The sequence below is a fragment of the Monodelphis domestica genome, chromosome 5 (genome assembly GCF_027887165.1).
Source record: "Monodelphis domestica isolate mMonDom1 chromosome 5, mMonDom1.pri, whole genome shotgun sequence".
NCBI lineage: Eukaryota > Metazoa > Chordata > Mammalia > Didelphimorphia > Didelphidae > Monodelphis > Monodelphis domestica.
Genome location: NC_077231.1, coordinates 104,894,982 through 104,921,183, shown reverse-complemented (window position 1 = coordinate 104,921,183; position 26,202 = coordinate 104,894,982). Strand labels below are relative to the sequence as shown.

The window sequence follows — 26,202 nt, the reverse complement described above, 5'->3', positions numbered from 1 at the left end:
AAAGATCCAAATTCTATCTATTTAATTTCTCAGTGAGGTACACTTATTAAATATGCACTTTACATTTACCACTTCTTAATATTTAACAATCTATTTTTGTGTAGGAACTAGAACTTCCTTTCCTATGTACAGAGTCACTGTAAAACATTAAATCTCTTATATAAATAGTATCTACACTAGTTTACAAAAATACAAAAACACTGCAATATACTAAAACATTTTAAGGAATTTTGGCTCTAAAATATAAACAGATATACAAAAACAGAAAACCCCAAAATGACTGAAGTTTGCAGGAATATTAGCTTAAGAAACTAAGTGCTTTGGTGCTTTTATTTTTGAACAATATTAATAATTATTATTAAAGAATAATGTTATTTCCTCTAAAGAACCCCAAAAACTAAGATCTAAAAACTCTCATGTACATCATGCATGCACACACCCAATTCAGTATTCCAGTAAGAAAGATACACTGCTTTTCACTTTTGCACAAGGCCCATCATTATGGAAGCAGATTTATGGTTTTCTTTTCAGAAACTCTGAAGTAGGTCTGGACAAATATAAATCTCAATAAATAGATCTTGGAAGAACTACAACAGTATGAGGTTCACATTAGGTCACATTAGTTCCACAAATATAAAGGATTCCTGTAGAAGTAGTGGTGGTGGTTATTTAGGAGGGGAGGTGGGTAGAGGTGATTTTAAAATCCTAAGGAGATTCTCTGTTTTTTACAAGAGGGATTTTAAAGGAGAGAACTTCTAGTTATATTTCCACCCCTAAGAAACTACTAGAGTGCTTCAAAAGAGTCAAACTTGAAGCTATTTCCTCACAACCCTAATATCCCACCCCAACTACAAACTTACTCTCCCCCAAATGGTCCCAGGGTTCTTAATATCTGTTGTGCTCTGGTTGGAGGCATGGCAACATCTATATCCCCTAAAAGTTTCCTAAAATATTTATTTTATGGGTTATATTATACCAAGATGTGAGAACGCATATTGTAGTGGCTAAAATGCTAGATCTGTATTCAGGATAACCTTGTTTCAGATCCTGATTCAGATACAGAGTAGGTGTGTAGTTCTGGTAAAGTCATTTAAATTCTCAAAGTCTCAGTTTCTTCATTTATAAATGATAGAAATGGATTTGATGACATCTAAGGTTTCTTCCATCCATAAACCTATGGAGGCAGAGCCAAAAGAAGCCTTTTTGTTCCCTGTTCCTTTTATTTATCCAATAGAGACTTTAAGTCTTCACTAGAATACTCATAACAACATAAAATAAATATGAATGTTCCATGGAAGTGAATTTTTCTGATACTAAAAAATAGTATATGTTTATTATTTTTCTTAAAGCAATACTGAATACTATCCTATGTTGCTCTCTTTATGTGTTGTGCTTTAGATGATTGTTTATCTAACCTAATTATAGGGTTTCCCTATAGCCTCCCTCCCCTTCTTCCCCAACCTGATGGAAAGGTACCTAATGGTTACAATTTCTATGTATAATTCATGTCTTTATATGAATAGAAAAACTAATAAATTCATGAATTATCTTCCTTCATACAGTTCAATTCTGAAAATTATCATTTGCTAGGTTGAGTAAATATGTATGCCTTTATTATGGGAAAATTGAGCTTCCTGGTAAGAATTATAAGATGTGCTATTCAAGAAATATTTTTGAAATCCAAATGATAATTTTACTTATTATAGAGATATGATTAAGGCAAACTGATAAATTAAAAACAAATACAAATATATAGTTTTGAAACTGAAATATAAACAAAAATTAATGAATTCATAATTTATACCTGGTTCAAAGATGATATATATGTGTTGCTATGTTTTTACATACATACACATATGTATATAGACAATACATTTAAATTGTGGAAAGTTTTCTAGGAGACCATAAACACTTTACTGCCCAGGGGTCTGGAGTGATAAGATATACTAACTTTTCCCTTCATGCAAGTTAGTCTAGTTTTTTTCTTAAAAGACATTAATACCTTCTTCTATACAGCACATTAATGATTAGCAAAAAAGATTACACAGTGCTCAGATAGATAGGAAAAGAAGCAAGGGAGTCATGAAAACCCACATAGGACAGAGTATCCAGGAAAAGAAGATGGTTAACAGTGAGAAATGCTGCAGAGAGATTAAAAAAGCATGAGTTCTGAGAAAAGGCTAATAAATTTGGCAGTTAAGAAATCATTGGTCACTCTGGAGAGAACAATTTCACACAAAATCACAGATTTTGATATGTGAAAGACGTATTAGTGGCAACCTACTCCAACCAAGACACAAAGGAATACTAATTTTAACAGAAACTGAAGTGATCATTTAGCCTTTTCTTGAGTTTTTCTAGGCAGGGAGAACATACCACCAACTTTTTGACAACTAATTGTTAGGGAATTTTTTCTTGCACCCTAAATTTATTGCTTTTTAACTTTCTTTCATTATTTCTGGATCTATTCCTCTGTAGCCAAAAATAGAAATATATAACCTCTTCTCCTTACAATAGCCTCATAAATACTTAAAGACAGAGTGCTAAATCTGGTGACAAGAATACCTGAATTCAAATCTAGCCCTAAATAATTATAATCTACATGACTCTAAATAAGTAACCTAACTGCTTGCCTCAACTGCTCAAGCAAATAAAGATAATAATACCACATTACTCATAAGGTTGTTGTGAGAATTAAATAAAATAATATTTATTAAACATTCAGCAGTGTCTGGCATGTTGTAGGCACTATAAAAATGTTATTCTTTTCATTCGCCATCTCTATTATGTGCTCCATACCCCCTACTACCCCAGAGTTTTATTTTCTCAAGGCTAAGAATGCTGTTTCTTCAGATGATCTTCATTTCCCAGGAACTCAAGGGGATTTCACCATTCTAGTTGCCCTCCTCTGGATACCCTCTAACTTCCTCATGTCCCTCTTAAACCATATGATGAACACAATAATCTTAACAGGATTTGACAAATAAGTAGTATTATTACTTCCCTATTCCTGGACATTTTGCTTCTTCTGGTTGATTCTCCATTACTCATATTACTTTTTGTAATTTAAATACCCAATATATTCAAAATAAGGGAATCCAATATGGCAGAGAAAAGGGAAAGGTTTGCCTGAGCTCTCTCAATTTCCCTCCAAACAACTTTAAAGTAATACCACAAAATGGATTTCAGGGTGGCGTTTCATAAAAGGATAAGGGTGAAACAATTTTCCTTCTCAAGGCAACTTAGATGGTCTACAGGAAAGCTCTGTCTTACTTAAGTGAAAGTGGATTGCAGTCCAGCACAAGCTATGCCAGGGCAGGCCCCACCTTAGCAAGCCAGTAGTAGGCTTTGTGGGCCACTGAATCTCCAGTAGACATTTCTGGAGCACTCATCTCTCATCACAGATAGTAAGGAAGTCAGAAGGAAGTTAAAGAGGTCCCTTTGCTGGCCCTGGGTTCAGGACTCTTTTGCATTGCTCATTCATAGATCTGTTGTTGCCCTAGGTCTCAGTTAGGGCAAGGAACAACACTAGTTGACTAGAGCATTCAGCTGAAAGGGAGTAAGCACCCTGGTCACAGTTCCATGGTCTCACAAATCTGAGCATAGACCAGGAGTTTAGTAAACACACTTCTCCTTAGATCATATTTCTCTCAAAGAACTGAAAATTTACAGATCTCCAGAACTAGTCTGAAAGCAGTTGTACAAAAAACCTGAAACATGGCACAATGCCCTTTCACCTCAGGGGCACAGCCAAACTTTAGCAGTTTTTTAAGGTTAAAAGTCAAGAAATTAACTATAAAGATGAGCAAACAACAAAAATGTTCTGTACCACAGAATGTTAATATGGCGACAGGAACACTCAAAACAAAAACTCAGGAGAAAACAACAAAGTTGAAACTGCCACATCCAAATGCTCAAAGAAAATTGTATATATGGCTTAGACCCCAAAAGGAATTCTGGAAGAACTCAAAAACAATTTTTAAAATTGAGTGAGATAGAAGAAAAATTGGAAAGTGAAATGAAAGTGATGCAAGAAAATCATGAAAAAAAGAATCAATAACTTGGTAAAGGAGTCACAAAAATGTAGGAAATAAAATTATACATTAAAAAACAGAATAGGCCAAATTGTAAAAGAGGAACAATTGTCTCCTGAAAAAAAGAACTTCTTCAAAAGCAGAATTGGTTACATGGAAAAGGATGTATAAAAATTCACTAAAGAAAAGAATTCCTCATAACATAGAGTTGGGTATATGGTCACAATGAAAAACCACTATGCCACAAGAAATAACAAATACAGCAATAAAAAAAATCTGGACAGATTCATATGAAGTGAGGAGAACCAGACGAATACTATACACAGTAATAGCAATAATGTACAATGATCTACTATAAATCACTTAACTATTATTAGTAATGTAAGGGTTCAAAACAACTCCAAAAGACTCATAATGAAAAAGACTACCCACCACCATAAAAAAGTTGATGAAGATGAAGTCTGAATGTAGATTGAAGAGTACCGTTTTTCACTTTATTTCCTTCATGAATTTTTTTCTTAAAGAAGTGGCATATGTCTTCTTTCACAATGTGATGAACATGGAAATATGTATTTCATGATAGCACAAATATAACCTATATAACAGTACCTGTTGTCTTAGGAAGGGGGAGGAGAATGAGGGAGGGAAAGAACATGGATCACAAAATGTCAGGAAACTTATTATCAAAAATTTTATCTATAAAAACAATGTATAATTGTCCAAATGGAAAAAGGGGAAAAGCTTACTAAAGAAAATATATCAAGTAGAGATGATTTATTAATTATTTGACTACCTGAAAGCTATGATCAAAACAAAAGCCTAAATATAATCTTTTAAGAAATTATCAAGGAAAACTGCCCTGATATTCTAGAACCAGAAGATAAAAATAGAAAAGGAAAGAATCCACTGTTCATTTTCTGCAAGAGACCCCCAAATGAAAACTCCAGAAATATTATAGTCAAATTACAGAGCCCCCAGGTCAAGAAGAATATATTGCCAGCAGCCAAAAAAAACCTCTAATATTATTGAGCTTCAGTAAGGATAACACGTAATTTAGCATCTTCTACATTAAAGGATTAAAGGACCCAAAATATGATATTCTGGAGGACAAAGGAGCCAGAATGACACCCAAAAATCATTCACTCAGCAAAACTGAATATAATCCTTTCAAGAGAAAAAATAGATTTTCAGTGAAATAGAAGGATTTCAAGCATTTCTGAATGAAAATACCAGGAATGAATAGAAAATCTGGCTCTCCAATATAAGACTCAAGAGAAATATTTTTGAAAAGTAAATAAGAAAGAGAAATAATAAGGGATTCAATAGGTTTACACTGTTTACATCTCTACATGGGAAGATGGTACTTATACTTTTTAAGAACCTTATCATTATTAGGGAAGATAGAATTAGTATACATAGACAGAGGTCACAGATATAAGCTGAGTATGATGGGATGTAAGGGATGAAGGAATGTACTAGGAGAAGGAGGAAGGGCAGTGGTAGAAAGGGGGTAAATTAGACCACATAAAAGAGGCATGAAAAAATTTTTATAGTTAAGGGGAAGATGGAGGATTAGAGGGGAGAGAGTACTTGAACCTTACTCTCATCAGAATAGGCTCAAAGTGGGAATAACACACATTTGGTTGAGTATAAATCTATCTTACTCTTTGGGAAAGAAGAAGGGAAAGAGGATAAGAAAGGGGATGCTGATAGAAGGGAGAAAAGATTGGAGGAGGCAATAGAGAGAAGCAAATCACATAAAACAGGATGAAAGAAAATTCAGTTAGTAACCATAACTGTGAAAAAAAATTACAGCAAGTTTCCCTGATAATGGTCTCATCTCTCAAATATATAAAGAAAGAAGTCAAATTATAAGAATTCAGATCATTTCCCAATTGACAAATGGTCAAAAGATATGCTCTAAATCACTATCAGAGAAAAGCAAATTAAAATAACTCTGAAATACCACTCCATACCTATGAAATTGGCTAATAAGACAGAAAAAGAAAATGACAAGTTTGGGAAGGAATGAGGGAAAATTGAAATACTAATAGACTATTGGTAGAGTTGTGAACTGATCCAATCATGCTAGATAGCAGTTTAGAACTATGCCCAAAGGGCAATAAAACTGTATACCCTTTAATTCAGCAATACCACTACTATATCTATATCCCAAAGATATTTTTTTAATGGAAAAGGACTTATATGTACAAAAATATTTATAGGAGCTCCTTTTCTTGTGGCAAAGAATTGGAATTTGAGGAGATGCCCATCAATTGCAGAATGACTGAATAAATTGTGATATATGGTTGTGATGGAATACTATGTTTTAAAAAACAAGGAGCAGAATGGTTTCATAAAAACCGGAAGAGACTTACATGAACTGATGCAACATGAAGTGAGCAGAACCAGGAGAACATTGCACACAGTAACAGCAATATTGTAAAGATGATCAATTCTGAATGACTTAGCTATTCTCAGTAATACAATGATCCAAGACAATTCCGAAGGACATATGTTGAAAAATGCTATCCACCTGCAGAGAAAGAACTGATGGAGTCTGAATGCAGATTGAAGCATACTTTTTAAATTTTCTTTTTCTTGGGGGATGTTGGTGTGTATTATCCTTTACAACCTAATGTGGAACTGTTTTGCATTATTATACATTTATAATCTATATCAAACTGCTTCCTTTTTCAATGGAAGCAGGGAGGGAGAGAATTAGGAAATAAAAATTTTAAAACAAACATTAAAAAGTCTTTTTACATATAACTTTTAAAATGTTTTTTTTAAAGCAAACATAGGTGGGTAGGGGCCAGGCAGGTAAAAGCTATATGCTACTCTTCTCCTTCAGTAAACCATATGTTTACTACTAAACCAGCAATATTAAGAGGGGATAGTGCCAGAGATAAATAAAAGTCTAGTCTACTACTAAATTCTAGTCACGGAGAATGGAAAAAAGTATCAAGCCTCAAGACTCTTTGGGGGGCTATTTGTCCCTCCCCTTCAGCTAGCAGGTACTGGCCTAGACCCTCCTCTTCTACTCTACAGCTGGCTAGACCACAGATTATATCTATTCATATCTCCTGCAAGCCACATTTAAAGAAGCCAGGTGGACATAACAATAACAAAAGATTCTGTAAAATTATTATCCCATTTGAACCTCACAACAACCCTGAAATGTAAATGTTACTTATTATCTCATTTTACAGATAAAGAAAGTGAGGTTTACACAGCTACTAAGTGTCTTTACCTAAACAGGAGATGGCATGTAACAAATGTGTCAAAACATCTTTGTCTACACCATTTCTTGGGACCCAGGTGGAGATAACCTAATACTTGCAGTCAGAGTCCTAGGAAAAGTAATGCCTCCCAGATTGCCAGTTCTCTTTACATCCCCAATATCAACACTATTATAGAAGAAAGCAACCTTTGATTATCCCAGTCATTCTCTACCATGCAGCAGAAACCTTTTTATCCTGGAAGTTCACTCTACCCCCTGGATTTCTACACATTAAAAGTAACAGATGACTTCCCTCTATCATTAATTAGTTCCTCCTAGAATGTCCATTTTAAGGAGGTCATCCAGGCCAGCCATGCCTTCATTTTTCTCCTGTGTATTCTCCTAACTGTCCCAGACTTTCTGTTCATTCCCTTGGATCCCTCCTCTACCCCTAAGTATTTTCATCTTCCTTTTATGTATTGCCTTCCTCCATTAGAATGTAAGCTCTTTGAAGGAGGGACTTTTTTTCTCTCTCTGTATTCATATTAGTAGTCCTTAGCTCAGTGCCAGGTATACAGTAAATTGTTATGAAATGTTTCTTCATTTAACCAGGGAAACAAGTAAAATACCTCTTGGGATGGTAAAGTTCCATAATAAAGGGAAAATCCTTTTCTTTTCTTTTTTTAAATTAAAAGTTACAATGGTTTAAAAAAATACAGTACTTACATTTTGTGGTGGTTAATATTCTAGTCAATAGTTTCAGTTGTCTTTTGCCTTTAAAGCAAAACCTCAAAGCCTCCTATTTACGTGTAAAAATACAGTTTCTACCAATCAAGCATCACATTGCCTACATACTAGTCTATAAAGTTTTTATATTGAACTTAAAAACGAACCACACCTGGGGTCATATTCTTAGCAAACAATAACTTTCAACACACCCTGGCCCTCGAGAGTCTTTATACCAGGATATTCATTTTATTCATCATCACCATACTCTTCATCCCCTTATCCTCATTTGTTCATTCATCTTAGATCCTATTGATCTGCCAGGGTTTGCCTTTCCTATATTATAGCTGGCCCAGGAATGATATGCTTCTCCTTTTAACAGCTTTCCTTTCTTTGGCACACTGTCCTAATCAGGAAATGTCAACCCATGGCCCTTAGTTTGAATTAGCTTCTTGCCTGAGTAAGAATTCTCAAGTTACTTGTCAAGCAATGTGAGAAGTGGGTAAATCAGCACTGTAACTGAGTGAGTAACTTGTGTTTTATCCTCTGTTCTAAACTCTCCAGTAAGCTAGAGGTAAAAGTAGGAGAGAATGGAAGAAAAAGAACAATCAGAGAAATGTTTTAATTGGCTAGATGTTTTATGTTTTGCACTATTCTAAATTCTCTATCTTTAGTGCTATAATGTATCTTTCAAAACTCAGATACAGGTAAGAGACAGCCTTTCAGATTTCTTATTTTTCATGAGGGTAACAAATAACCAAAGTGGAATTATCTTTCATTAAATCAGCTAAAGCAGAAGAGATCATCTACCTAAAAGCTGTTCTCTTATAATTTTTTCTTTGTAATTAAATTTAAAAATAAAACTGAAAAATAAAATAATTCCTAGAGCACAAAATAATTCCTATAGGATATAAATGTTACTATGGGAATTAATTTAAGTATGAAATAGCCATTTAATTAGAAGATTAGTAGGAAATAGTATGAAATTCTAGATAACATTTAGTATATCTATAAAACTCTTCACAAACATTAAAGTGATTAATAAATGAGTTATTGTTTGAGTCAATCTATTTTGGCTTGTAAATATTTATATGTTATATAATATATATGTATATATTTATGCTTTAAATATGTATATTGATATATTATATATTTAGTGGGAAAGAGGCTAGATTTGGGAGTCTGAGGACAAAGATGTGTGAACTGGGTCTCACTTTCCTTATGTAGAAACTGAGGGAGTTAGAGTAGATGACCTCACAGATCTCTTTTAGACAACTAAGAGGCTCAGTAGATAGAGTGGCTATAGCACTGGGCTTGGAGTCAGGAAGAATCATATTCTTGAGTTCAAATCTAGTCTAAGACACTAACTAGCTGTGTGACATTGGACAAATCACTTAACTCTATTGCCTCAGTTTCCTCATTTATAAAATGAGCTGGAAAAGGAAATGGCAAACCACTCTAGTATCTTTGCCAAGAAAACTAAAAAGATGGAGCAACAAGGTGACTCAGTGGTTTGAGTCAGGCCCAGAGATGGGAGGTCCTGGGCTTAAATCTGGCCCAGACACTTCCTAGCTGTGTGACCCTAGGCAAGTCACTGTCTAGCCCTTACCACTCTTCTGTCTTGGAACCAATACGTAGTATTGATTCCAAGATGAAAGGTACAGGTTTAAAAAAAAACAAACATTAAAATGGGGATATGAAAAGTCAGCAATAACTGAGTATCACCAAGATCTGTTTTGACTCTAGCATTATAATCCTATTATCTTAGGTGCTGTGAAAGGCAATATACCACGTACTTTAGAGATATCACATTACTAAAAGAATGCGACTAAAGAATGAAATCACTCTATATTCTTTTTATTAAAAAAACAACAACTCTAAAACCTACATACCTGAACCAACTTCTTTTTCCTCCTCTTCAATACTATTTTTTATAGTATCATATTCTTCATCAATTATCTGGTTGCCGCGTATCTGTGACAAAATTCTCCGAGCCTTCTGTGTCTGTCCTTTCTGAATGAGCCATCTTGGGCTTTCTGGTAGAAAGAGAAACCCAAGGAACTGTATTGTTGCTGGGATGGCTGAGAGGCCCAACATATACCTACAAAAAACAAACAGAGCACTCTGACATCTAATGTTATTAGCAATAAAGCATAAAACAATCATATTGGTCACAAAGTCTAAAAGTCAGATTTCTTTTTGTACTTTATGTTGCAATGGATAGAGCATTAGGCTGGAATCAGGAAGACTCATCTTGGTTAGTTCAAATCCAGCCTCAGAAACTTACCAGCTATGTGACCTTGGGCAATTCACTTAACCTTTCTGGCCTCAAATTTTTCATCTATAAAATTATCTAGAGGAGGAAATGGCAAACCACTCCAGTAGCTTTGCCAAGAAAACCCCAACATTTGTTCATGGAGTCAGACACAACTGACATGACCAATCAACAACAAAAGAGAATCTCTTTGTACTATGCGTCTACTCCAATATTTTGTCCTGGGTTAGGGCTATAAATGGGTTCTTCAGTGCTATGCTTACACAACACTATCACTGGCAGCTGTTAAAAAAATAAAAAGGCATCAAATACAGGCATAGACTCTGTCTACCAGTTGAATGCCAGCCTCATTTCAGAAAGGCTCGCAAATAAAAAACACATTGGTGTGACCTATACCAAGACAGATAAAGTCACAGAAAGTTCAAAGTATAGAAATATAGGGTTGAAACCAGTAATATTTAATGCTATTGTATTATCTTGAAAAAGAGGTGAGTAGTCAAGATAGCAGAGAAAGAGAGCCTAGCTCTCCCCTACAACTACTATACAAAGATCTAGAAAAAATACCAGTTCAAATTCAAATTAGAAATTCTCTGGGGAAAAAATTCATAGTGATCCATTTATTCCAATCAGGGTAAACAAGGAAAGAAATAGATATTCAGTGGACTCTGGTGATGGGGCTTAGCCAGGATCACTCCATCCCCTGAATCATGCAAACTGAATAAGAACCGATCTATAATTATTCACCAAGACAAATATATATATGTGTGTGTGTGTGTATACACATATAACATGTACATATATGTGTGTGTCATTTACAAAAACTGACAAAGCATTCATGTATAAAAACCTAATATACAATGGCATAAAAGGAGAGCTCAAACACATAAAAAAGAGAAAGACTATACCAATTAATTTGTAATACAAGCTAAAAAGGATTAGAAAAGATTATAAAGTTCCTATTGAACACAAAATAAAAATCTTTAATATCAAGTAAAGACTAAAAGATTAAAAGAAAAAAGTCAAATAAATTAATTTTTAAAAACCCTAGGAATTAAAAAAATAAATAGCAAAATAATTATCCAACTTGATTTTTAAAATAACTGTTAATAGTATGCTAATATGTATGCTATTATGTCCCAGACACTATGATAAGCACTTTATAAATATTATCTCATTTTATCCTCACAAAGAATCAAAATATACATGCTATTAACATCTCTGTTTTAAAGATGAGGAACCTGAGGCAAACAGAGTATAAATGACCTTTTCAAGGTTATACAGTTAATAAGTGTCTGAGACCAATTTTAACTCAGGTCTTCCTAACTCCAGGCCTATCACTCTATCCAATATGTCACCCCTTAAAAGAAGAAAAGGGAAAACTAAATAACTAATTTCAAAAATAAAAAGGGTGAATTTTTTAAAAATGAAGAATTCTCAAGAAATGTATTTGAAGGAAAAAAACAATTAAATGGATTCACCCTCATCTAACTTGATTCAAAGGGGAAAAAACTGAAATCAAATTACCAGCTTCTAAATGAAAAGAATGAATTTACAATCAGTCAAAAAAATTTCAAATTATCTAATACTATTTTGCCCAATTACATGCCAATAAAAATGACTATAAATTAAATGGATAAATGTTGACAAAATATAAGATATCTATATTAATATTTAAAATAGATGACATAAAAAGCCCAGTCACAGAAAAAGAAACTGAGCGAGTCATAAATCAATTCCCAAAGAAAACTCCATTCATATAAACAAATCCTATGAAATATTTCAAGAAAAATTCATCCCAAATTTACATAAACTGTTTAAAAATAAGAAAGGGAGTGGCTCTACCAAATTCCTTCTACAATACAAATTTAGACTAAATACCTAAACTAGCAAGAATTAGGAGAGAGAAAACTACAAACCAACATCCATAGTGAATATTGATATAAAATTTTAAATAAAACTAATATATCACAAAATGTATTTTCTTATAACTAAGTCAAAATTATACTAAGAATGAAGGGCTAGTTCAACATGAGGAAAACTATAAAACATAATAACTATATTAATGACAAAACAAAACGATCATATAATTAAGTCAATTGATGCAGAAAAAAATTATTAAAGATGCAAAGTCCATTGCTGTTTTTAAAAAAAAACACTAGAAAGCATAGGAGTAAACCAATTTTTTCATTCTTTCTTTTTGTTAAACTCTTCTTTCTCAGAATCAATACTATATATTGATTGTATTAGTTCTAAGGCAGAAGAGCAGTAAGGGCTGGGCAATTGAGATTAAATGACTTACCCAGGATCACACAGCTAGGAGGTGTCTAGGATCAGGTTTGAACCCAAGACCTCCTATCTCAATGCCTGGTTCTGTACCCAATGAACCACCTAGCTGCCCCCAATCTTTTCTTAATATGATAATGATTATCTATGAAAATAAAAACCCAGCAGTATCTGTATTTGGGGTAAATAAGCTTTTTCAGTAAAATTAGGAATAAAGCCCATCTATGTTCATTATCACTGTTTCTATTTAATATTTACCAGAAAGTGTAGCTATAGCAAAAAGACAAGAAAAAAAGAAATTGAAAGAATAAGAATAGGTGAAGAATTAACAAAATAATCACTTTTTTGTAGATGCTATGATGGTTTACTTAGGTTGATACAGTCATAAAAAATAATAATAATCAAAAGAATTAACTTCAGCAAAATTACAGATTATAAAATCAACCCACATAAATCATTAACTTCTTAAAATATTACCAAGAAAACTCAGCAGGAAGATTAAATAACCATAGATAGTATAAAGTATTTGAGAGCCTACCTGCCAGGACATAGTGTACCATATGAACACAATTACAAAACACTCTATGCAAATACAGATATAAATAATGCTCATGAGTATGTAGAATTGGTTTAATAAAATAACAAAACTACCTAATTAACTTACTTATGCAGTGCCATACCAATCAACAGTATCAAATGATTACTTTATAAAGACAGGAAAAAATGAAATTCATCTGGAGGGAAAAAGGATCAAGAATAGCGAGGGGAAAATGGAAAGGAAGGAGTGTAGCAGTACCAGATCTTAATACTACATAAGTGTACTTAGCAAAATAATTTTGTATTGATTAACAAAAGTAGGCTTCAATCAATGGAAAAAAATAGGTATATAACATAAATAATTAAGCATATATATGGGTTTTAAAATTAATATACGATAACTAAAGTAAAAGTTTTATTAATAATAATTAAAGTAAAAGAACTTCCTGAACCCAGCCTGGTCTCGAGAAAAAGAGAGAAAGGGCAGAGTTACAGAAAACTTAAATACAAACAAGAATATGTGATGGAGAGAGGAGAGGAATTTTGTAAAATACTGAAGGACTTCGGGGGGATGAAGTCCAAGGGTTCAAAATTCCACTTATACATATAGCAGCCTAATATTTGATAAAACCTAAGATTCTAAGAATTGACTATTCAACCAAAACTGCTAGGAAAATTGAGCTGAAGTCTGGAAAAAAATGCTGTTTATCAACATTTCATAACTTATGATGAGATAAACTGAAAACGAGTTTAAGATTTAGACATAATGTTTGACTTCATAGATACAAGAACAACTCATTACCAAAAAATATTAGAAGCATAGAAAGACATGGACATAGAAGGATAAGAACGGACAATTTTGATTATACAAAATTAATAAGTTTTCAACAAATAAAAACAATATCCTATTTTATTGGGGCCCATTCTACACGTTTCAAAGCTAAAAATTAGAGAAGAAGTTAACTACAATAAAAAAATCTTTGTAGAAAGTTTCTCTGATAAAGATTTCATTTCTAAGAAATACAGGGTACTGATTCCGATTTATAAGAACAAATGCTATTCTATAATTTGCTAAATAGCCAAAAGCTATAGGCAGGTTTTAAAGGAAGAAATTCAAGCTACCAATCCACATGAGGAACTTTATCTAACAATACAGATTCTCCAATGTGTGGATACAGAGAGTTGAACAGGAGACATAGAAATTTTGTGGCTTGCTGTTGGTGGCAGAGCTTGAATTCAAGTCATTCTGACTCCATGGATATGCATGCACATATACATACATACATACATACATTACATTCTTCATTCTTCATTTCAATGAGGCTCTATGGTATCATGGATGTCAGAGAATATTGGTTAATTAAGAATTAATTAGGAAATAGGATATTGTTGTTGATAGATGGGCAAAGAGAGTTGAGTGAATTGGATTTCTTTAAGCCAGAATAGACTCTCAAGGATGACTCATGGGAAGAGAATTTTCTCAAGGATGGAAGACAGTTGGACCAACATACTTATTCTTTGAAGGACCCTGAAGCAAGAAGATTGTTCAAGGAGACGCTCTGAGAGTTGGGGGAAATTTCTGTGGAATTTATCCCTTGAAACCATCCTAGCCAACCAGAGACCAAGAAGGATTTTATTGGGTGCTGAGCCCAGTAGGTGGTAGAAAAGAATGAGTGTCTAAGCAGAGCAAGTTTATGAAGATTCTAAAAGCTGGTTGTTTGTTTGTTTGTTTGTTTGTTTTTTCCATCTGAGCAGCAGGAAAAGGAATCTGACTGATTCCTCTCTATTTATAAGGTTATATTTAGTATAGGATAGAAAGATATTTGGGGATTTATATAGAGTAGAATAAAAAGGATCACTTTTAGTGATCCCTAAGAAATCCCTCATGGGATAGATTTGGGAGTTGGTTTAGTTAAGATAATTTTAGGGGGCAGCTGGGTAGCTCAATGGATTGAGAGCCAGGCCTAGAGATGAGAGGTCCTGGGTTCAAATCTGGCCTCAGACACTTCCCAGCTGTGTGACCCTGGGCATGTCACTTAACCCCTATTGCCTAGCCCTTACCACTCTTCTGCCTTGGAACCAATACCCAGTATTGAATCTAAGATGGAAGGTAAGGGTTTTTATAAAAAAAAAAATGAAGATAATTTTAGAGTTAGGGAATTACAATTCCTAAACTAACTATTTCAATATCCCCAGTTTCCTTTTCCTATTACCACTGTTCCTATAGAAGTAAATATAATAAATAGGTTTTTATAGAAGATTTATCTCCAGTTAAGTCTTTTCAACTACTGGTCCACCAAATTGTCAACCATCAACTCCCAACAACTAAATCTGTTTATAGTCTAGCAATAGACTATTATATCTTCAATATACAACTGAACCCCCCCCCCCAATAACATGGGTGAGGTCTTGACTTGTGCATGAATTGGATTTCAGTGAGGCAGAGTTGCTTCATTAGGAAAGTCATCAGCCTAACTCTTCCAGAGTCATCGAAGTTCAGTGGCAAGACAAAAGTCAGGATAACTGATGATGGCCCAGGAAGCAGTAGATGGCTTTGGCTTCTTTGAAGTCTTACTAAACTCTAAGCCTTTCATAGCACCTACTTCCTTTACCTTCTTGGCCACTGGAACAAATTATTCTCATCCACTCCTTCCTCTGGGGTTAGACTTCCCACACTTGGAGTAGACATGTCCCTAACTCGCGGATGGTTTTGAGACTTGTCAGTTACCTTCAAGCCTGGTTTAGTTCATCGGCCAGACAGTTTTATCAGGGTATGGCCACTGCATGTACTACTTGTTAGTGCTTCTTGGAGCTGCAGGTAAGAGTTAGGTGAAAGTGGACACCAAATATGGATAAGGAGCCCTGAAAAGGGTTTGGTAAACCATCATACCAGAGATGGCAACCCTCCCAGAACATCCCATACACCTCACATACATTGTACTATAACCATACAGACATAAATTACAATGCACATTCTAAGAAATACATATGAACAAATATACACATATATGTAACATTTATTCACATGTACATATTACACATGAAGAGAGAATTTGTCCTAATCATATGGTAACAAAATCACAGCCCCCAATCTTTTTATTTGACAATAAGCAAGATGCTGATAATTGTACCTAGTAATAAGTTTTCATTAATGGCAATTTCTGTACTATTTTTGAAAATAGGAAGATGATGGTATTTACAAATGAAAGTATTTTGATTAATCCAGTTATTACATGAATAATAGATGCATTGTAGTTTAACAAAGAGATTTTTATACTTTACCCTTCATTTGTTCACTATATGGCTCATTCACCATGATCTAAGAAGAAAAGAATGATTCAAAGTTCCATTATACCACGGTCTGTTCCATAACTATCTTTGTTTCCACAGTGTGCCTACTTAAGTTTCCTTAATTTAAATATTTATTAGAAGAAGAAAAAAACCAATAAATGATGGAGAAAGCAGATTAACCACTACTAAAGTCATAAGATGTGTAAAAGTACCTAACCATTCTAGCTAGGTCTGGAATATCCATTAATGTCTTGAAAAGTTACATAATCCTATTTATTGGTTAATTCTATAGTGTTGATATGAAATATGAAGGAATATGTATAAATAGACTTCATAATTATGAGGGGGGAAATCACTAAAAAGACTAAGCTCTCTAGTCAGAGAACCAGAGTTTAAATCCCATCTCTGGTCATATCTATCTGACTCTGGGCAAGTAATGCAAACACCTAGAAACTCAGGTTCTTCATCTATAAAATGAGGGGTAGCCTCTAAGATCCCGTGAAGCTCTAAAAAAAAAAAACAAACCTCTTATCTTTTGTCTTAGAATCAAAAACAAGTATTAGTTCTGGGACAGAAAAGTGATAAAATCTAGGCAATCCGGGTTAAATGACTTGCCCAGGGTCACACATCTAAAAAGGGTTTGAGGCTAGGCTTGAACCCATGACCTCCCATCCCCATGCCTGACATTCTAACCTCTCTGCCATCTAGCTACCCCCTCAAGCTCTAGCTTTTTTAACCATATAAAACTACATTAAACTATATAAAATATACATAGTCTCATGGCATAAGAGAGTATTAGCTCCTGAAAGATCTAGTAGGCCTTGATAAGAAAGAATAGTGTGAAATGTCACTTCCAAAACAGATTTATTATTTTTCTAGGCAGTCTCTAATTGCAACAATTTTCAGTATGTTTAAGAATCAAATTAGATAGAAGGTTTACTAGAAGGGAGAATAATTCTGTTGCTGAAATGCCACTTGTAGTGACAAATTAAAGCAATAGTTATAAACAGGAAAAATAAAGTGTCAGAAAAGGCCAAGAATTTATTCTGCATGTGTATATTGTGAATTTTAAGGGACTATATATTTAGCACCTATTCTATATGCCACCAAATAGGAAATGTTATCAATGCAACATCCCTTCCCTGGCCACCACTCTGGTATATTTGTGGGACTTTGGAGATCATGTATCTTCTTTGGGACTAGGTATCTATCTTTATCTATAAAATGATGGGGTTGAGATGTAGATAGATAGATAGATAGATAGATAGATAGATAGATAGATAGATAGATAGAGAGGCTTTGAGATCCTTCTGACCCCAAGACTGATGATCCTATGACCTACTGTTTCCTTAATTAAATATATAAGTTCCTTGAGGACAAGAACTGTCTCACTTTTGTACATACATTCCCAAAAGGTTCCTGGAACACAGTAATCACCAAATACTTTTTTTAATTCATTCAATCACAGGAAAAAATTATGCTTCATACACATGCAGCAAAACTTCCTTTATCCAGCACCACCACTCCCCCATATGTTTTTATCATCCTTCTACTAGATAAAATAACTTGAATAGCAAAGCCTCTTGGCAGCATGTCCTTCATTTTAGATATGGTAAGGCTTCTCTTGACCTTGGACAAAAGAGGAGAGAATTGATGGATAAGAACTGGAAAGGTTCACAAAGGTTGTCCAGGGCCCTTCACAATAACAAAAACATTTCTGTATCAACATATACAGCAAAAAAACCATACTTAATAATTTTAAAGTACTTTTATCAAGAATATATTTTTATTCAAAGCCAGAATTTATCATCTTTCTCTGTAACCCCACTTCTCCCAAATCCTGTATTTATTTTAACATTATTTATTTTTAACATTTAACTCCAAATCAGACTTCAATTGACATTCAGTTCTTTCTCTAGAAATAGATAGCATTTTCCATCATAAGTCCTTTACAACTATCTTTAGTCACTCTATTGGTCAGAATAGTTTAATCATTCACATTTTATAATATAGTTCTTTTGTATAAAATGGTCTCCTTATTCCATGTACCTCACTTGGCATCAGTTCATGTTAGTCTTTTTAGATTTCTCTGAAACCACAATCTGTTCATCATTTCTTGTAGCACAATAATACTACATTACAATCACCACAAAGTTCACATATTCCCCAGTGGAGAGGAATCCCCTCATTTTTTAATCTTTATAAAAAAAAGGAGCTAGTACAAAAATTTTTTTGTACATATAGATACACATATATATTTTTAAATCTGTGGGATACAGATGTAGTAGTGGCATCGCTGAGTCCCAGTTTTCCCATATCCCCTCTAACATTTGTCATTTTCCTTCTCTGTCACATTAGCCAATCTGATAGATGTAGGGTGTACCTCAGAGTTATTTTAATTTGCATTTCTCTAATCAATAGTGATTCAGATCATTTTTTCATCTGATTATTAATAACTTTTGAAAACTGCCTGTTCATATCCTTTAACCACTTATCAAATGGGGAATGACCTGTATTCACAAATTTGATTCCATTCTCTATGTATTTGAGAAATGAAGCCTTTATCAGACAAAGTTGTTGATTTTTTTTAGTTGATTACTGTATATTTTCTTCCATATATTTTCCCACATATATCTTTTGCTTTCACTCTTTTCTCCCTGTCCATGTTTTGCTTCTGACTCCATCATATTCAATTCGCATGTGTGCTGACTATTTATACTTCTAAAAATGATAGAAGTATCGTCTTCCCAGGCAGAAATGTAAACAGTTTAAATTTATTGAGCCCTTATGATTGCTCTTTCCTATTTATCTTTTTATGCTTTTCTTGAGTCTTATATTTGAAAGTCAGACTTTCTATTCAGCATTGGTCTTTTCATCAGGAAGGCTTGAAATCTATTTTATATCAATCTTTGGATATCCAATTTTCTCCCTGATGAATTATGCTCAATTTTCCTAGGTAGATATCTGATTCATGGTTGCAATCCTAGATCCTTTGCCCTCCAGAATATCATGTTCTAGGATCCTTTAATGTAGAAGCTTCTAAATCTTCTGTTATCCTGACTGTGGAATCATGACATTTGAATTATTTCTTTCTGACTTCTTGTAATATTTTCTTCTTGACCTGGGAGCTTTGGAATTTGGCTATAATAGTCCAGGGAGCTTACAATTTGGAATGTCTTTCAGGAGGTACTTTGGTGGATTCATTCTATTTCTCTTTTACCCTTTCAATCTATGAGATCATGGCAGTTTTCTTTCTTTTTTTTTTAAATATTTATTTACTTAGAATATCTTCCGTGGTTATATGATTCATGTTCTTTCCCTCTCCTCTTGTCTCCCCCTGTGCTTTAGGGGATAAGCAATTCCAATGGGTTACACATGTATCATTTTTCAAAATCTATTTCCATATTTTTAATATTTGCAATAGAATGATCATTTGAAGTCAAAATCCCCAATCATATACAAAACCACATGAACAATCATATCTTTTTCTTCTGTGTTTCTACTCCCATAGTTCTTTCTCTAGATGGGGATAGTGTTCTTAAGTCCCTCTGGATTGTCCTGGTTTGTTGCATTGCAACTAATAGGAAAGTCTGTTACATTTGAAAGTGCCACAGTGAATCAGTCTCTGTGTACAACATTCTCCTGGTTCTTCTCCTTTTGCTCTGCATCAATTCCTGGAGGTTTTCCAATTCATATGGATTTCCTCCAGTTCATCACTGGATTTCACACAGTATTTCACACAGATTTCACTTTCAACACAGTAGTATTCCATCACCATCAAATACCACAATTTGTTCAGCCATTCCCCAATTGATGGACATTCCCTCATTTTCCAATTTTTTGCATGTCAATTTCAGTCATAATTTGATAATTACTTGAAATATGATATCTAGGCTTTGTTTTTGATCATGGTCTTTAGGTAGTCTAACATTTCTTAAAATATCTCTCCTTGATCTATTTTCCAGGTCAGTTGTTTTTTCCTGTGAGATATTTCAATTTTCTTCTATTTTTTCATTCTTTTTATTTTGTTTGATTATTTTTTTTGATATGCCATGTAGCAATTGGCTTAGTTATCCAATTCTAATTTTTAATGGAATTATTTTCTGAAGAGCTGAAGATCATTCTGAAGAACATTTCCTTAACTGCCAAAAGACTCCATATTTGTAAGAAAATATATAAAGGGGGGGGCAGCTGGGTGTCTCAGTGGATTGAGAGCCATGCCTAGAGATGGGAGATCCTAGGTTCAAATCTGGCCTCAGACACTTCCTAGCTATGTGACCCTGGGCAAGTCATTTAACCCCCATTGCCTAGCCTTTACCACTCTTCTGCCTTGGAAATATAGAGTATTGATTCCAAGATGGAATGTAAGGGTTTAAAAAAAAAGAAAAGATATAAAAGGGAGCTATAGAAATTTACTGATATCCTGGGGAGACATAGTAAGACCCACAGTTTGGGAAAATTATGTTGTTAGTCATGTAGAGGATGAACTGCATATAAAGAGACGAGATAGAAAGATCAATTAGAAGACTATAGTAATAGTACAAGTAAAAGGTGATGATGACCATGACAGTAGCTATAAGAGTGGAGTGAAGGTATTATATAGGAAAGGATTTGTAAAAGGAAAAATTGTAAGATTTGGGAACTGATAAGATATCCTGGGTTATTAGGAATGAGAAAATAGGACTAGCATGCAGGCAGCAAACCAGGGTAACTGGGAAGATAGTGGTGCCTTCAACAGAAAGAGCAATTTCAGAAGAAAAGTGATAAAGAAAATGGTGTCTGTATTGACAAGGTTGAGTTTGAGGTGTTTACTGGGTTTCCAGTTCATAATGTCGAGTAGATAATTGGTAATGTGGGATTTGAGGCAATTAAATTCAGTAATGTTATGGGCCTAGAGTCAGGACAACCTGAGTTCAAATTCAACCTTAGACATATAATAACTAGATATGTGATCTTGGCCAAATATTTAAACTCTTTGCCTAGGAAATAATTCCATGGCTCAATGGATAGTCCAAAGAGCCAGGAGATGCTGAAGAATCTGATGAGAAATTTCAGTGCACACAAGGCTAAGACCTCCAAGAATATCATCAGAACTAATGCTGAAGGGAGTATCCCACCAAAGCACCAATAAGTAGAGAGCATCTGCTCCCCAAAGAACCACAGAAGGAATCATTCTACCTCAAGATCCAAGGAAAGAGTCTCCTCCTCCAGTCTGGCTCACTGATGCAGAGCACATCACTGAATCCTCAAGCTGGCCTTTTAAAAGCAGTTTTCTCGATGTCACTTCCTGTCACTCCCCCACTTTATGGGAACCAATTTAAGTCTTTCAATTTGCCTAGTGTTGCATGGGGTGTGGGGGAGTGGGAAGGGGTGGTCAGTGGCCTCTGGAGTTGTCATCCACTCTAGAAGGTGACTTGTGAACTCTCATACTTAGTGACTGGCAAGGTACTAAGTAGGGGTGCTTAAGTTTTTAATTGATTAACTTAAAAATAACTGGTTGATAGACAAAGAATTTGATTCACTCTTCACCATGGTCCATGGGGTTATGGAAGAGTCAGACATGAATGAACAACAACATGGAATATTCTAACTCCTTGGGGAGACTAGGGCTAGATATATAGATCATGGAATCATCTGCATAGAGATGATAATTGAATCCATGGAAGTTGATAAGATCACCTTCTCCCACAGTATAAAGAGAAGAGAGGCCCAGGACCGAGTCCAGTTCTGGGACTTGTGTAACTAGAAATCTATTACCCTAAAAATTATATTTCCCGGGAGCCCACTGACTTCCTATTGTTATGTGCTTCCTGTAGACAGGGGGATATATTGGTTCCTGGTTGTGTTCTCTTTGGTTCCTGTTGAAGACTGTGGTGGAGTGAGGGGGTTTTTGAACCAGTAGATTAGCCATGGGCTCATGGTTTAATTTTCTTACCTTTTTATTATTTTATTTCTAATAATCATTAATAAATGTCTTAAAATATAACATTTGAGATTATTTGAGATTAGTTTTAATTTTTATAATGATGGCAACCACTGAAGTTGGAGAAAAAATTCTCAATTTTTTAAGCTACATTTCTCCTGCCATGGCTTTTTCATTCTCCCCTTCTGCTTCCCCCCATCATTACAGATTCTGAGAGATTAGAGAGAGAATTAATTTGGGTAGGATTGTCATTTTTATTATGTTAGCTTGTCCTACCCATGAGTTATCAATGTTTTTTTCCAATTGTTTAGATCTGGTTTTAATTGTGTGAGAGTGTTTTGTAGTTGTGTTCATATAGTTCCTGTCTTTGTCTCGGCAGATAGATTCCTAAGTATTTTATATTGTCTAGGGTAATTTTAAATGGAATTTATTTTTCTAATTCTTGCTGCTGAGATGTGTTGGAAATATATAGAAATGCTGATGACTTATGTGAGTTTATTTTGAATCCTGCAACTTTGATAAAGTTGTTGATTATTTCAACTAGCTTTTTAGTTGATTATCTAGGATTCTTTAAGTAGACCATCATATCATCTGCAAAGAGTGATAGCTTGGTCTACTCATTGCCAACTTTAATACCTTCAATTTCTTTTTCTACTTTAATTGCTACTGCTAGTGTTTCTAGTACAATGTTTAATAATAGAGGTGATAATAAGCATCCTTGTTTCACTCCTGATCTTATTGGGAATGCTTCTAGTTTATCCCCATTGCAGATGATGCTTGCTGATGGTTTTAGATATATACTGTTCATTATTTTTAGGAAAGGCCCTTCTATTCCTATGCTTTCTAGTGTTTTCAATAGGAATGAGTGTTGCATTTTGTCAAAGGCTTTTTCTGCATCTATTGAGATAATCATTTAATTTTTGTCAGTTTGCTTGTTAATATGATCAATTATATGGATGGTTTTCCTAATATTGGACCATCCTTGCATTCCTGGTATGAATCCAACCTGGTCATAATGAATAACCCTCGTGATCACTTGCTGGAGTCTCTTTGATAGTATCCTATTGAAGATTTTTGCATCTATATTCATTAAGGAGTTTGGTCTGTAGTTTTCTTTCTCCGTTTTTGACCTGCCTGGCTTTGGAATTAGTACCATATTTGTGTCATAAAAGTAATTTGGTAGGACTACTTCTTTGTTTATTCTGTCAAACAGTTTGTATAATATTGGGATTAGATGTTCTTTGAATATTTGATAGAATTCATTTGTGAATCCATCTGGTCCTGGGGATTTTTTCTTAGGGAGTTCCTTGATGACTTGTTCAATTTATTTTTCTGACATGGAGTTGATTAGGAAGTGTATTTGTTCCTCTGTTAATCTAGGCAATTTATATTTTTGTAAATATTTATCCATATCACCTAGATTGCCATATTTATTGCCATATAATTAGGCATAATAATTTTTAATGATTGCCTTAATTTCCTCTTCATTAAAGGTGAGGTCTCCCTTTTCATCATGGATACTGTCCATTTGGTTTTCTTCTTTCCTTTTTTAAATTAGATTGACCAGTAATTTGTCTATTTTATTTCTTTTTTCAAAGTACCAGCTTCTATTCTTATTTATTAAATCAATAATTCTTTGAATTTCAATTTTATTAATTTCTCCTTTGATTTTAGGGTCTTTAATTTAGTCTTCATCTGAGGATTTTTAATTTGTTCACTTTCTAGTTTTTTAATTTGTATGACCAATTCTTTGACCTCTGCCCTCCCTAAGTTGTTAATATATGAGCTCAAGGATATAAATTTCCCCCTGAGTACTGCTTTGGCTGCATCCCATAGATTTTGAAAGGATACCTCATCATTGTTATTCTCTTCAATGAAATTATTGTTTCTATGATGTATTCTTTAACTAACCAGTTTTGGAGAATCATATTGTTTAGTTTCTAACTAATTTTTTATTTGCTTCTCCATGTACTCTTACTCATTATTATTTTCATTGCATTGTGATCTGAGAAGGTTGTATTTATTATTTCTGCTCTTTTTCACTTGTTTGCAATGTTTTTATGCCCTAGTACATGGTCAATCTTTATGAATGTACCATGTGCTGCTGAAAAGCAGGTGTATTCCTTTTTGTCCCTATTTATTTCTTTTCCACATGTCTACTAACTCTAATTTTTCTAAGATTTCATTCACTTCTCTTACCTCTTTATCATTTGTTTTTGGGTTTGATTTATCTAGTTCTGATAGATGAAGATTCAGGTCTCCCACTAGTATAGTTTTTCTATCTATTTCATCCTTGAGCTCCACTACTTTCTCCTTTAGAAATTTGGATGCTGTGCCATTTGATGCATACATGTTGAGTACTGATACTTCCTCAATTTCTATACTGTCTTTTATCAGAATGTAATTATTTTCCCTATCTCTTTTGACTAGATCTATTTTTACTTTGACTTTGTCAGATATTATGATTGTGACTCCTCCCTTCTTTTTATCAGTTGACCAAATAGATTTGGCTCCATCCTCTTACTTTTATCCTATGCCTGTCTACAATCCTCATGTGTGTTTCTTGCATTGTTCTTTCCTCTTTGATTCAATTTCAATGCACAAAAGAATTGAGTATTTCCTATCTCCAACCTCTTTACCCTTCCAGTGTATTGATGTTCTCTCTGCTCCCACCATGTGCTTCTTTTTGACATATAAATTTACCCCATTTTGTTTCTTTTCCCATTTCTCACAGTATTAAGCTCTTTTTTAGCTCTAGTTGTATATGCATATATATAATACATATATAGCCATACATGGATATATCTATATACCTATTTATGTCTTGTCCTTTCATCCTATACAGTTTGTCACTGCTCCCTCTAAGTGTAATTCTTCTAGTTACCCAGGTGATAATAACAATTTTTAAGAGTTACCACTAATGTGGCATTCTTTCCCTTTCGTTTTATTCAATTAATCATTTTAATGTATAAAAATCTTTCTCCCCTTGCATTAGGGGTCCAGGCATAAACTAAGGAACAGGCCTGGTCCTGATTTGTTAAATGCATTGTTTAATAAATTTTAATGCTCAGAAGCTCAAACCTTTGTATCCTCAGTCATTTCATCTTTTACCTGTCACAAATTACCAAAATAATATAAAGAAAAAAACCCTAAAAATATTTTGAACTATGATCAATTCAAGACTTTCTCACTACTTCTGAAGAATAAAATGATCTTTAAGTCAAGATGGAAACACAAAAGGTCACAGAAGAGCTGAGCTCTCCTACATACTTTAAAAAAAAATCTAAAAGTACATACAACAGATAGACCAAAGATGAAGATAAAAAATAGGTAGCCATAAGTTCTTACATTCTGTTCAAGACTTCAAAAAGATAAAGACCTAAAGTTTGCAAGTCTCTGAGTAAAGGGGTTAAGGTCTATGACTTAATTTCATCAGGTTTGAAAATCCAGTGTTAATATTGGCTCTCTTGACTAGAGAAAGGCAGAGGAGGTGAAAGCCAGAATAAACTCTGGTTAACAGTCATGAAGTCTCAAAGATCTCATCCACAACCCTGGTGAAACAGGGAGAGAGAAAAAATTCAGCTTCTAAAAGGCAAGTGTCTTACTTGGTCTTGCATAGTCCAGGTCTTTTGGGTAAAATTACTTCTAATTTCCAAGGATTGGGCCCCCTCTAGAACTTTAACGGTATTTAGTATTTGAGATTTGGAGTATCTCATCTATAGGGATAATCTCTGCTTCTCAGAACTTAATTTTAGGAATCTCAGAGACTGTGGAACTGGGCTGTCTTGGTTGGAGCTCTGCATCTCAAAGCTGGTCACTTCCTAGTTTTGAAAGTCTACATTCTGGGGTTTCCTCTTTGCTCAGCTCTTCACTCTTACTTATTCCAGACACAGAGTCTTACATGGTACAT

The 26,202-nt window shown here is 34.1% G+C and overlaps 1 protein-coding gene across 1 annotated transcript in view; it reads right to left on the bottom strand.

Moving 5' to 3' along the window:
* SLC2A13 (solute carrier family 2 member 13) overlaps positions 1-26,202 on the bottom strand; it is a 135,272-nt gene that overhangs the window by 63,139 nt on the left and 45,931 nt on the right. Inside the window, exon 3 of the mRNA XM_001367315.5 lies at positions 9,876-10,084. Within this exon, the coding sequence (XP_001367352.3) occupies positions 9,876-10,084 (209 nt within the window). The remainder of the gene's footprint in view (positions 1-9,875; positions 10,085-26,202) is intronic.